The sequence below is a fragment of the Xyrauchen texanus genome, chromosome 25, assembly GCF_025860055.1.
Source record: "Xyrauchen texanus isolate HMW12.3.18 chromosome 25, RBS_HiC_50CHRs, whole genome shotgun sequence".
Classification (NCBI taxonomy): Eukaryota; Metazoa; Chordata; class Actinopteri; order Cypriniformes; family Catostomidae; genus Xyrauchen; species Xyrauchen texanus.
The window spans coordinates 35,565,885-35,578,590 of NC_068300.1; the positions used below are offsets into that span (position 1 = coordinate 35,565,885).

At 37.6% G+C, this 12,706-nt stretch overlaps 1 protein-coding gene across 1 annotated transcript; it reads right to left on the reverse strand.

The window, feature by feature from the left end:
* Window positions 1-88: 88 nt before the first annotated feature.
* On the reverse strand, window positions 89-10,341 carry LOC127618942 (PDZ domain-containing protein 4-like). The gene is made up of 6 exons (XM_052091645.1): window positions 10,155-10,341; window positions 8,991-9,081; window positions 8,774-8,872; window positions 8,236-8,298; window positions 7,526-7,627; window positions 89-3,716 (listed from the first exon to the last, which is right to left on the reverse strand). The coding sequence occupies exons 1-6, from the start codon at window positions 10,307-10,309 to the stop codon at window positions 1,830-1,832; spliced, it is 2,397 nt and encodes a 798-aa protein (XP_051947605.1). The 5' UTR covers window positions 10,310-10,341; the 3' UTR covers window positions 89-1,829.
* Between the last annotated feature and the right edge of the window lie 2,365 nt (window positions 10,342-12,706).

Here is a 12,706-nt window from a genome sequence, read left to right on the forward strand (position 1 = left end):
AAGATAAGTTTTAGGATTTTGAAATATTTCTAACAAAGAAGCATTATTACATATAATGAGTCAGATAATGTTCTTCAATTTAGGTTGCAAAAGTTTTATTCAAAAACATTTATAAGCAGAAAGTCCTTCATTTTAGACCTGCTAAATGTTAAATAAACCTTTGGACACAATATATTAGTGTCCTGTAGACAAGTATTACAGAAGTTACAGCAACAATAACACTCAACAATTTCACACAACATATGAGGCTTTTTTTACACTGCGCTTAACCTGGGTTATTGTCTTTTTAAACCTTGCTTTTAACCATGGTTAAAGCAACGTATCACACCTTTTTGGAAGGGGGTTCTTCAACCACATTTGCTGTGCCAAAACTATATGGTGAACCGATCCGGTGTCACAAATTCGCCTCTGATAATTTTAACATGTAAATGAGCTTTGCAGAAAACTTTTGGCTAATTGTCCATTGTTGTCAGAGGTTTGCCGGATTGTGACCACTACCGGCGAAGAGCTGCAAACTTCTGGCAAACGTTTGCGGCAAATCACAAGCTCATTTGCATGTGAAAATAACAAGCTGCAAGTTTGCATCTAGTTTAGATTTTTTTTTTGTAAGCGTTTTTCCACAGAAGAGCAGCTCCATTAATAGGTCGTGTGTCTGTTGCGACCGAATTGTGGAGATCATTGAGTTCGGCAAATAATATTGTAAATAAGAATGCTATCCCAAGGTTTACAAATTGTACAGTGTGAAATAGTGCATTTCCTGTGGTTAAAAGCGTGTTTAAAAATACAATAACCCGGGGTTAAGCGCAGTGTGAAAATACCTTTAGTTTCAACATTTCTAGACAACATCATGCAAAATGTTTACAATATCAAGGGTACAGTTTCAAATGAGATTTTGCAAGCTGACAACAAAATAATTAATTTGTGTCATTAATATCCCATTTAATCCTTGAGTTGACAATTATCCCAATTTATTTTTCATTGCATCAGATATTCTTTGGACAATGTCAGTGTTTGACATTATCATTGGTTGTGCCTATTTGTGTGTACTTTTCGCTCTTTGTGTGCTTTTTGGTTCTTCAATGATTCATGTGCTTCTTTATGAAATTAATTCCAGTTAACAGTTACAGTAAGCTTAATATTGCAATATGCGTGATATTGCCAACTTTCTAATTTTACCAGTAAGGAGATCACACATATTCAGCAAAAATTATGACATGGTGTATGCTGGTTTAAGTGGTTATCTATAAATGTATAGATACATTTAATGTATACATTGAAAATTATTTGTGAAGATGTACTATTGTTTGTAAATGCTTAAGACCACTGCTGCTTTTTACTTTGAAACATTCTGCTTGTGCATTTAAGAGTTCATGTGAGAGTTCACCAGAGTTCATCTTAATTACAAAAAATGTACATTCACTTGCCTTTTTTTAGCATACATTTATATCCATCTCCATTATTTGTTGATTTAAGCTTCTTATCATCTTAATTGGACAGCCACAAATCATTGGTAAACTTAAATTCAAATACTTTTGCTTTTTTTCTTAATTTTGTAGCATCTATAAGGTAACCAACAGGCAGGAAATTCTTGTGAGTGTTGCATTTGCTGTTACTAATGTTAAGGTAAATATTAGGGTTATGTTTAGGGGTAAGGGTATGTGAAGGGTTTATATGGGACTCCAAAAAGAAATACTGTGTATGAATGTTGCATCTGACTCTCACAAGACTTTTCCCATCCTGACGGTTTCCTTCTAGACACAACCTTTTGTACCCCATTGTTTTCACTGTACTTTAGTCTTTTAGTTGTCCAGACTGTTTCGCTCTGCTTATCAAACAGTGGTCACAGATAGCAAAGGGTTGTACACTTTCTTTCCATCAACTGAACTGGTCCCATGTGCCAGGAGCTCCTGTATGGTGATCCAGTTGTCCAGGATGCGTCGGCTTCGTTTCTTCATGCTTTTTTTCTGACTCAACTCAAGTATGGAAGCATGACCCTGTGGCCCGGAATCTTGCTCCTTCTCTTTCTCGCGCAAGAAATCCAGTCGGCTCTGCATCATGAACTCACGGCGTCGCCGTTGTTCACGAGCTCTTAGCAGCTGCTGCTTGCGTTCCTCTTTGCTCCAGTAGCGCCCCATCTTCATTTCACTGATTGCATCATCATCCGTGGTCATCCCACTGCGCTCCTCCCGAATCTTCATGGCACGGGCTTTCAGTAAACGATCTCTAACTGGACGTTTAGCAACATAGCGTGAGCCGTCACTGCGGATCTTGACCTTCCACTCCATTCGAGGTGAAGATTGAGGTGGTGGCGTAATTATAGAACTAGCAGGGGCACCTGCGGAGTCTCTGTTTACACAATTCATGGTATTCAGTTGAGCAGGAACTTCTTCAAAGTTGTCCCTAACTTCTGGACTATCAATGGTAGAGATGTCCCTCAAGTGCATGCAACTCTGGTAACGTGGAGGCAGTGTGGTCCCGCAATGGCGACGGGATAGATACGGACTGTTCTCTGCACTCCTCCCCCCTTTTGTTATCCCAGGAGACAGAGTCCCATTTGCATGGGACCCCTTACTTGCTCCATCCAAGCCCTTTCTACTGTTGCCGCCATTCCGAGATAATGAACGAAGCCTTGTTGCTGGACTAGAGTTTCTTCTATCCCCTGTTTCTTCATTCTTTCTTTTGGAATCTGATGAAGGCAAGTTTAGATTCTTGTCACGGCTTGTACTTGTTCTGTGACGTGGCGTCCAAGGTCGCATAGTTGCAGAGGCACTGGAATCTCCAGCCGCAGATGGCGAAGGGTGCCGTTCACTTGCCAAAGGCGTGCTTTTACAACTTTCCCCACCAGTATTATAGGCGCTTGTACTCTCCTTGTCCGAGCGTTCCCTTTCTGGAATTTCGTTGATGTCTGACAGATCATGATGAAGTGCATCAGCACCTCCACACCTAGCATTTGCTCCCTTTTCTTCATCATCCTCTTCATCAGCTGGCCAGACCTTTAAGCAACGTTGACGTAATTGCTGCATCTTTTGAGCCCGCAAAATATTGCGCCACTTAAACTCCAGGTGACGAATTTCCTCCTCTAGAAGAGTAATCTCATGATGTATCAGACTCTCATTACATTTCATCTCTAATGGAACACCTCCTACAGCAGAATCATCTCCTCCTGCTCCAAAGTTCCTCCTATCCAAAAGAAATGCATTTCCATTTTTCTCATAAAGGCAACGGAGCTCCAGTAGCTCATGGTAACGTTCATATTCCTCCTCCGTTAACCCTGTCATCAGAACTCTACTTGTCACTGGCCCCAGTGATTCTGGGACCCCATGGTCTCCTGGTCCAACTCCATCTTGCCCCAGTAGTGAGTCATTGCTGTAGTGGAATTCCAATCCATGCGGAGCAGCATGGTACTTGCGCATGCTGCCAGGTGTATTGGTGGCGTTGGTTGTGCATGCGCTGGTGGCATCATCAGCCAGTAGATCATGTTCTGAGGACTCCTCACAGCGTGTGCTTTCATCTGTGCGACCCACTCCACTGTCCAGCTCCTGGCTGTTATTAAGTGCGGTGTGCCACAAGTTTGGCCGACCAGCTCTGATTCCGTTGAGGTCACCGAGTAAGGATCTGGTTTTACTACGATGCTGAGGGCTGGGTAAGTTCGAAGCATTATCCAAGTGCTCTAGATGGCCAACACTCAACTCAAAATCCAGATCATCTGCCTCATTCTGGCAAAAGGTTTTGGATTTTTTTATCATGTAAGAAGAAAGAAAAGGATCAGACATTAATTAGACAAAATTAAGGATAAGACATAAATTAGCAAAGATATTCACAAAAACAAAGATTGTTTATAGAGAGAACAAAACATATTTCAAGAAAACTACATATGGCACTCTCCACGAATCGGGTACACTTTTAAGTTTTTAATTTTAGTGTTGGCTCCATTTGTCAAGCTAAACCTTTCCACACTGTTACTTAAATTATTGTAAGAAAAAATATCAAACAAATATTTGTTTTTATTTATGGGAATTATAAGTTTATCAATAACTATAAATCAACATTTGGTCCCTAACTAGCTAGCCCCTATATAGTAATAGCTTAATTTAGACTAAATCTGCAACCCTGCTACCAATTTTGGTGTTTATTATCACCATCATCGTCATCATCATAATTAAAAAACTTTTTAAATGTATTTTTAATTAATCAAATTTACATTTTGATTCTTATTTAATTTTTGCTCAAAAAAATCATGTTTTTACACATGTCCCAAAAACAAGGTTGCAAAAATTGCAACATAGAAAAGAAATAGCAATTAAAACAGCTCTTGCCATATTTAGTCCTGCATTATCCTGAGATTATTTTGAGGTTGACAAACAACATTTTCTGAAGGTTTAGCACCTACTTTAACTGATAAGTTGTTAAAAAAAATGTTTTAGTAATCCAGACCCTATTTTTACCCTATTCTTGAAAAATGACATATTCTGGACAAAACACTGCAAAAGGAAAAATTCTCTGTTTGAGCAGTAGAGGACAGTGTTTGTCTGAGTGAGCCTGAGTGTGTTGACTGTAACTGATTGTGGGGTCTATTCCCATCTGTTGTAGGAGGTGTTTAAACAGTAAGAGGTTTCTCAAATGAGCCACCTGTGTTGGGGAATATGCTGGCCCAGGGTCTGACACACCATCTGCAAGTTCCGCATAACGCACACTCTTGACACACGCACACACTCACACTTGTGTGCTACTGACCCAAAACCTGAAAAACTGTAGAATCAACTGCTCACTCATTTGTTCATATTTTTAGTTGTGGCTTAAACCATTTTCCACTATTAAAAAAAATCTCAGCAATTAGATTTAGACATTGTATATGAAACCTTGGGCTGTAATTGCTTATACAATACTTGAGAAAGTCAGCTATATAACCAATGTTTTTGAAGTCTTGACTCGTTGTTGGCGGTTGTGTGTATTATGGGATGTCCTAAGTGTGATTTCTAGAGTATGACCTTGAGTAGAACAAAGGAATGCTGAAACACCAGACAGAATAACCCCCTCCCCATGTGTCCCTGTCTCCTTCCCTTTTTCTCTCTGCATTCGCCACTCAATTTGCTTCCTTGCCTGTCTTTTGCTTTGTCCTACTCTCACCTTTCCTGTCTGCTTTCATTTGTAAACCAGAAACAGAATGAAGCCCAGTTCACCAGAACAATAACAAATGCATATCTTACTGCTTGAATAAACATGCACTTGAGTTCAAGGGGTCATAACATACATTTATCATATGTATTTTCTTCACAGAGGTCCACTTATAATTATCATAATAGTTTATCATGACCATTTTCCACTGTCTATCTGACCCTTATGATTACAATGTTTTTTGCTGCTGAACCCTGAAATGGCTGCTTTGCTGTTCCGGGATGCAGGTTTGCTGTCATTTCATAGTTTTTAACTGACCAATCCTTCAGTAATAGCCACAAGTCCGTATCATATTTTGAGAGGTTCACAACCCAAATGCAAAGCTCAAACTGGACTCACTTTATATTAGGTGTCTTTAACTAGTATGTTCTTAAGCCTTTGAAATAATCAAATTATTATGTACATACTTTTTGTTGCTTCACACTTACAACATATTTAAAGTTACCTGCATTTAATTACATCTGTATTTACACTGTTAACCTTATCCTTTAATCTAATCCTACGCCAACCCTAAACTAAACCTAAACCAAATCCTACACCAACTTCTAAACCTACCTGCACCTCAAACTCAGTAGCAACAAATGTGAAACATGTCACAATAGCACATTAAATATATTTTATTGTATGTATTTTGATGTCAGTAAATAGTAGTTAAAGTCACCTGAAGTGGGACCCACAAACTTTTAAGATCAGACTGAAATTGTCACAGAATTCTTCAAATATTTTAATAATTTTGTTGGCCGGCAAAATATATAGAGCTGCAGGTGCTACACCCAGCCTGAATAAGCATAATCTCTGGTAAAAGCTTGTTTTCAATAATGCGCTTTTACAGTATGTCTTCATAGTACATTCAAATTTCATAGTGCAATTCAAATTTGATTCTTCTAGACATTACCACTTTAATTTCTGAATATGAAAAAAATAATTATATGACATTGTTTTTACTCTAAATGATTACATCTTTACACTCTTTGGCATCTGTTCCTTAAATTTGTTGCAGTTAAAAGCTTTTGTAATGATGCATAAACTTAAAATATATGAAACCAAAAAACTTGATTCAATAAGGTGGCCCTAGCTTAATGCAGAAGACTGCCTGGCCTATTAAAAAAAAGTCGCCGTTTGGATTTAAATAAGAATATCCTTAAGAACCTATGATTGGATCATATAGCAGTGATTAATGTTTCAGCACTCAACATTTCTTTTAATGAAACCTAACTGATGCAGTGTGTAGTTTTTCATTTCTTTAACAAATATGTCGGAAGATGTATCCCCTGGTCGTGGAAAAGCTGTTGAGTGTTTCAGAATGGCTAATTTATTGGCCTGAATCAAGCAAGAGATTGCTGAAATCGCTGGAATTGTGTTAAGAACTGTCCAACACATTATTAAAACCTGGAAGAATGGTGGTAAACCGTGAGCTTCACGAAAGAAATGTGGTCTGAAAAAAATCTTGAATGATCATGATTGTAGATCACTAAAATGCTTGAAGTTACATTATAAAAAATTGACAATTTTATAGTGAAAGAAAGAGCATTTCCACACACAATGTGATAAGAATTTACAGGATTGGGAATAAACAGCTTTGTGGCCACAAGAAAGCCACTTGTGAGTGAGGCTAATAAAAAACTACTTTTATTTGCTAGGGAGCATAAAGATTGGACTGTGGAGCAATGGAAAAAGGTAATGTGGTCTGATGAGTCCAGATTTGCTCTTTTCCAAAGTGATGGATGTGTCAGGGTAAGAAGGGAAGAACATGAACAATGCACCCTTCATTCATAGTGCCCACTGTACAAATCTCTGGAGGCAGTGTTATGATCTGGGGTTGCGTCAATTGGTCAGGACTAGGCTCAGCAATGATATGCAGCAATAAAATGAAGCCAGCTGACTACCTGAATGTACTGAATGACCAGGTTATCCCATCAATGAATCTTTTCTTCCCTGACGGCATGGGCATATTCCAGGATGAAAATGCCAAGATTCATTGACCGCAAATTGTGAAAGAGTGGTTCAGGGAGCATGAGGAATCATTTCCACACATGAATTGGCCACCACAGAGTCCTGCACTTTTACCCCATTGAAAGTATTTGGGATGTGCTGGAGAAGACTATGTGGAGTGGTTCGAGACTCCCGTCATCAGTACAAGATCTCGACCAAAAATGTATGCAACTCTGAATGGAAATAAATGTTGTGGCATTGCATAAGGTTGTCGAAACAATACAATACGAATGTGCGCCACATTCAAAGCTAAAGGCGGTCCAACTAAATAGAGTATGCAGCTTTTTTTGGCGGTGGGGGGTGGGGCAGGCAGTGTATTTAAAATGGATTATTAAAGTAATTTTAATGCAAGTCTCACCTCAATATCTGGTCGTGCCAGTAGCAGAGAGATGTTGGTGCTGTCCTCTCTGGTCAGGATTGCCACGGCTTCCTCTCTGTTCTGAACATCCACTCCATTTATCTTAACATAAATGCATTCAATTTAACATTTCATCTCACATCAAAATGTATCCCCTAAATCAGTGGTTCTCATCTAGTTGTGTGTCAGTACCCAGATTTTACACTGGACATTAAGTGGTGATCCAACACGGTACGAAAATGGTTTATCATTCAAAAGAAAATTAAAATCCCCTTGGTAAAACATTAAAATGTATTACTATTATGGGTTTTGAGGATGAGGGGATGTCATGCAACCTTTCCATGTTGACATCTGCATAATTTGCCAAGCTTCTAACTAATGATAGATGAATGTGCACCAATAGAGCTTGATTGGATGCACAGCTTTTGACATCATAATGTTAAGCTTAACCCTAAATCCTGATTGGTTGATAGGAATGTTGTACCAGGACAAACAAAAATAATGATCCAGGAATGTGTTCTAGTCAAATCATGGTAAGCCTCCTAAAACACAGTTTCCTCATTTTATAGTTCTTACAATGACTGGTACTCCAATGTTATCTAAAGAATATATTTACAAGACTTCTTGCAGCTTACCAGTAATTACTAGTGGTGTTTGTTTCAGAACCGATAGTTGGCATATAAGAAGAGTTGTTTTTTTATTATTGATACCTGTAGTATTCTGTCTCCTTCACGGATTCGGCCATCCTTAGCAGCTATGCTATTGGGGTTGACCTGAGATAAGATAAGGGACAGGATATTGATCTCTCAGACATATTTAAGGAATATTCTGGGTTGCATACAACTAAAGTCCACATATACTGTCCACAGAATTTAAATTTTGACTCGTCCTCAGTTAATTTATGGCAAATGCCATAGGCTTTCAGAAAATTGTGCAAAATGTATATAACATTTATTCTTTTGCTATATAATCACCCCATAGACATAGGAGAAAATAATTAAAAATAAAAAGAGATTGCATCACCTTTCAAGTTACATACTGAACTAATAATATACTGAAGAGTCTGCAAATGTGAAAAGCTCTTGTTTCATATAAAAAGGTGTAAATACTTTGTAATTAGCATGCCCAAGTAGAATGATCTTGAGTGTACATTGATAACTGGAGATGAAATGGTGTTCTGAATTTGACTATATATTGAATATATATTATTTGTCAGTCAACACTTTCCCATTATTCACTGTTTCTCACCTCACCCACATAGATCCCCAGATCCTCTTCATCATCAGTGCGATAACACACTGTTAAACCCAGTTTATCTTGCTGGCAAGGTTTGTACAGTTCCACTTCCTAAATGAAAACCGAAAGAGAGACAAATTATACAAACCGATATAAGATGGTACTTCACCAGAGACTAAAATATTAATGTCTGTATGAGTAAGGTAAAGTTTAAAGGAATGGTGATGACCTCATACTCCAGGTCATCTTGTCTGTCCACCTCATGTTGACTAATGTCGAAGTAGTCCGTTGGGTCATAGTACACATGTTCCATTGGAGGACTGAGGAGGAAAATCTGTAATTAACCTGAGTGACATACTGAAATGAAAACTGTGAAAACCAACAGTATGGGGGGTAATGTACAAGCAGGTCTGCATTAAGGTATTCGGGGCTTTGGGGTCTCAATGAAAAAAGCCACAATTAAGATGCCGTGTCATGTTTGAAGTAGTTCAACATTTGACACGTAATGTGATCCAATAGAGCACAACAGCCCCCATTTATTCAGCTGTCTGGGTTCTGAAAGTATTTTCCCCATTAATTTTTCCCATAGACTTTTCATAAAATCTTTCATAAGAGTTGTAATCCAAGAACCAAACCAACCACCAAGGTGAATCACAACATCACAAACTTTAATTTTGAGGCAAAAAAGACAAAAGTACTTACCGTCTTTCACGAGGGTATGGTCCACAATCCCATGAAGCATTGTGAATTATGACATTGAATATAAAACAATGGGAATATGTAAAACTATTGATTTTAGGTTGTTGATAATAAGTATAGAAACAGTATTTTTTACATTTCACAACCGTTTATAGCAAGATATTCCAATATGTACAAATATAGAAGTAGTTTAAGGGTGAAGAAACAACTACTCGATTACGCCATTCACATTGCTTCAATAGAGTGGACGGTCGCAATTTTCTTGGGCTTTGTTGGCCCCGGTTCTCTGATTGGTGGATCTTTCTTTGCTGGATCATGAGTAATGTAGTTGTTTACCATGAATCCATATATCAAACACTGTTTTTAAACAATGTAGTTGAAATATCAGACAGATGGCTTCAACGGAAACATATACCATCAATTAACAACCTCGGAGCTTAAGGTAGGTCTTTATAAGTTTATACTGTACATTTTCATTGAAAATCAATTAGTCTATGGAAAAACATAATGGGATTGAAAAAAATATATATATTTCCGTTGATTGTGATTCTTGTGTAAATACATTTGTGTGATACCTTTGTAAAAAACAAAATGTACTCAGAAGTTGGCTTTATTAGGAGTAACACTGTTACTTTTGGAAGTAATGTTTCCCAACATTGACAACCTGTAGATCTTTTATCAAACACACACTTACAGCTGGTTGAAGAGGTAAGGCTCTGGCACTGGTGGAAGTGGAGGTGATGGAGGTGATGCTGGTCTGTTGTGATGGACAGGCCTGCCTAATGTCACCATGTGTGGGAAACTAATATCTGTCTGCGTCCCACTGTCCACACAGTCAGTCATAACCATTGTCCCACCAACAACTCCAGGAACACCTGCTTTCCTCTTCTGACACCACCTCATGTTACGCCTGCAGTGCAGTGCATGCAGGGTCTGCTCATGAGACAGTCGAGATAAATCTTTACTTTTCACCTGCATTTGGGCAGAAATACATGTAATGTCAGATAATTAAGAGTGATTTAATGCAGTGTTTCTCAACTGTTTTTTCTTCAGGACCCAGCTTTTTCATTGAACATCAAGTTGGTGGCCAACCATAGTAAACATTCAAAAAAAGGTAACCTGTATTTAAAGCATCTTGGGTCAGATTTGTTTTCTTATCTTGCATCGTTTTGTTCATAGTCAAGTATAAGGGCATGTATCAAGTGACATAATTTTTTTGTTGTTGATGTTTATATTACATGGGAGGAAAATTTTATAATTTGTCCCCAAGTTTTGGAGTTCTAGATTTTAAAGCCCTTTATGTACTTGCCCTTTGTATTTACATTGAAAATACATAAGCACAGGTAAGACCAAAAATGTTCAATGGGAGAACCATGGCATTGTTCTCTCCCTGCTCTCCGTGACCCAGTCCGTATAGACCTGCAAACCACTTTTGGGTCGTGACCCACCAGTTGAGAAACACTGATTTAAAGATAGTGACGTAACATACTAGATGTGTTATAGGGGTCATATTGTGGGATATGGCATTTTCCTAGATATTTTAAAATTGTTTAATGTACTATGAAACCCATCTTTAACATCAATTTTAGTCCCAAAGAGTTGGCTCCAGTCTGCAGATTATTGGCCATCAGAGTTGACAGATTTCACAGAATGTTGCGTAGTTAATATATGACGGGTACAGACTTGCCCTCAAAGTGTGATTCCACCAAGTGGAAGTATATATTATGTGTTTGATATTTTTGAAGTGACTATAGGAGTAAATTTAATAGTGTAGTTGCTCCACAACTCAAATCTGAAGTTATATGGTGACCAATTTGATGGAAATTGAGAGTGGGGGGCTACTCGAAGTGGAGCTTCACAATGAGGAAAAGTTAATTACATTTTAGAATTATTGCCTTTCAGTGTCGATGACAAAATTGACCCCCCTTTTTCTTTTCTTTTCTTCATTAGCTACTTACATAGTCTGTAAGTTATGTTTTAACTTGTTCTGATTTTTATAGATGAGGGGGATACAAATTTAAGATTTTTCCCCTTAATATAATTATTTAAAGCATGCAGACCTTAAAACAGTTATGCAGGAAGACACCGTAACTATACAGGAAGTGAAAATAATGAATGCCACAGATATTATACAGATCATCTGATAATGAAATAATCACAATGTGAGGTAAAACGTGTTAGTACTGTACATACATTCAATGAATGTTTTGTCTGAATATTTGTATGACAGAGATTAGAGTAACAGAAAAGACAAGTGTAACATTGACACAGTATCAGTATGTTACAAAAACACATTTCATAAACTGAGACACACATGAATGTTGTTAGTTAACATGAGCACTCTTCACATGACACAACATCTGAAAATGGTATCTTATCACAAGGAGCACACAAAGACAATAATATTAAAATATATATATATTGAAACATTAAATCCAACCTCCCCATTTAAAGAACACAGCATGCCATTTATCTGCCCTCTCTGTGGGAAGAAGAGAAGGAAACGTAAGCATTTTGAACAGACAGAAGATTTTAAAAAGCACATCTATGTAAAGGTCTGGTCATTGCTAATGCTGAGACGACAGTTAGGGAACTGCAATAAGGAAAACTATTAACAACTCAGCAGAAAACACATCTCATGATGATAAATGTCCACAATACTCAACATCTGTGGAGTACAGACTGCATATTTTACAACAAAGTGAAGTGTTTAATACAAGGGATATTGCCTTATTGCAGTCGAAATGGGAAATTTTTCAACAGGGTTGGGCACCATCATTTTGTATATTCATGATATTAGATTGAGCATACTGTCAAGTATAATGCATTATTTTTTTATTATTGAATAAAAGCATTTAAAAGTATTTTATATTTACCCTGTTATTGCATTGTGCTCATGAAGGGGTATTTTGTTTCATACAGATTGTCTCATTTACACTTCAGATATACTTTTATTTTTAATCATCTCTTTATTTAAACAGCAATATTTTGTTATTAAGGTAGCAAAGGTTGATCTGTTGTTTGCATTAAATGGTTCTGTCCCAAATTGGAATCTTGATATGGACCTGAGCTTTCTATCTACTTGAAGCTCATCCTTCCATATTCTTTATAAACATACACTCACTTAGCACTTTATTAGGAACACTGTGGTTCTAATAAAGTGCCCTACGTGGTCTTCTGCTGATGTAGCCCATCCGTGTCAAGGTTTGACCTGTTGTGCATTCTGAGATGCTATTGTTATCTACC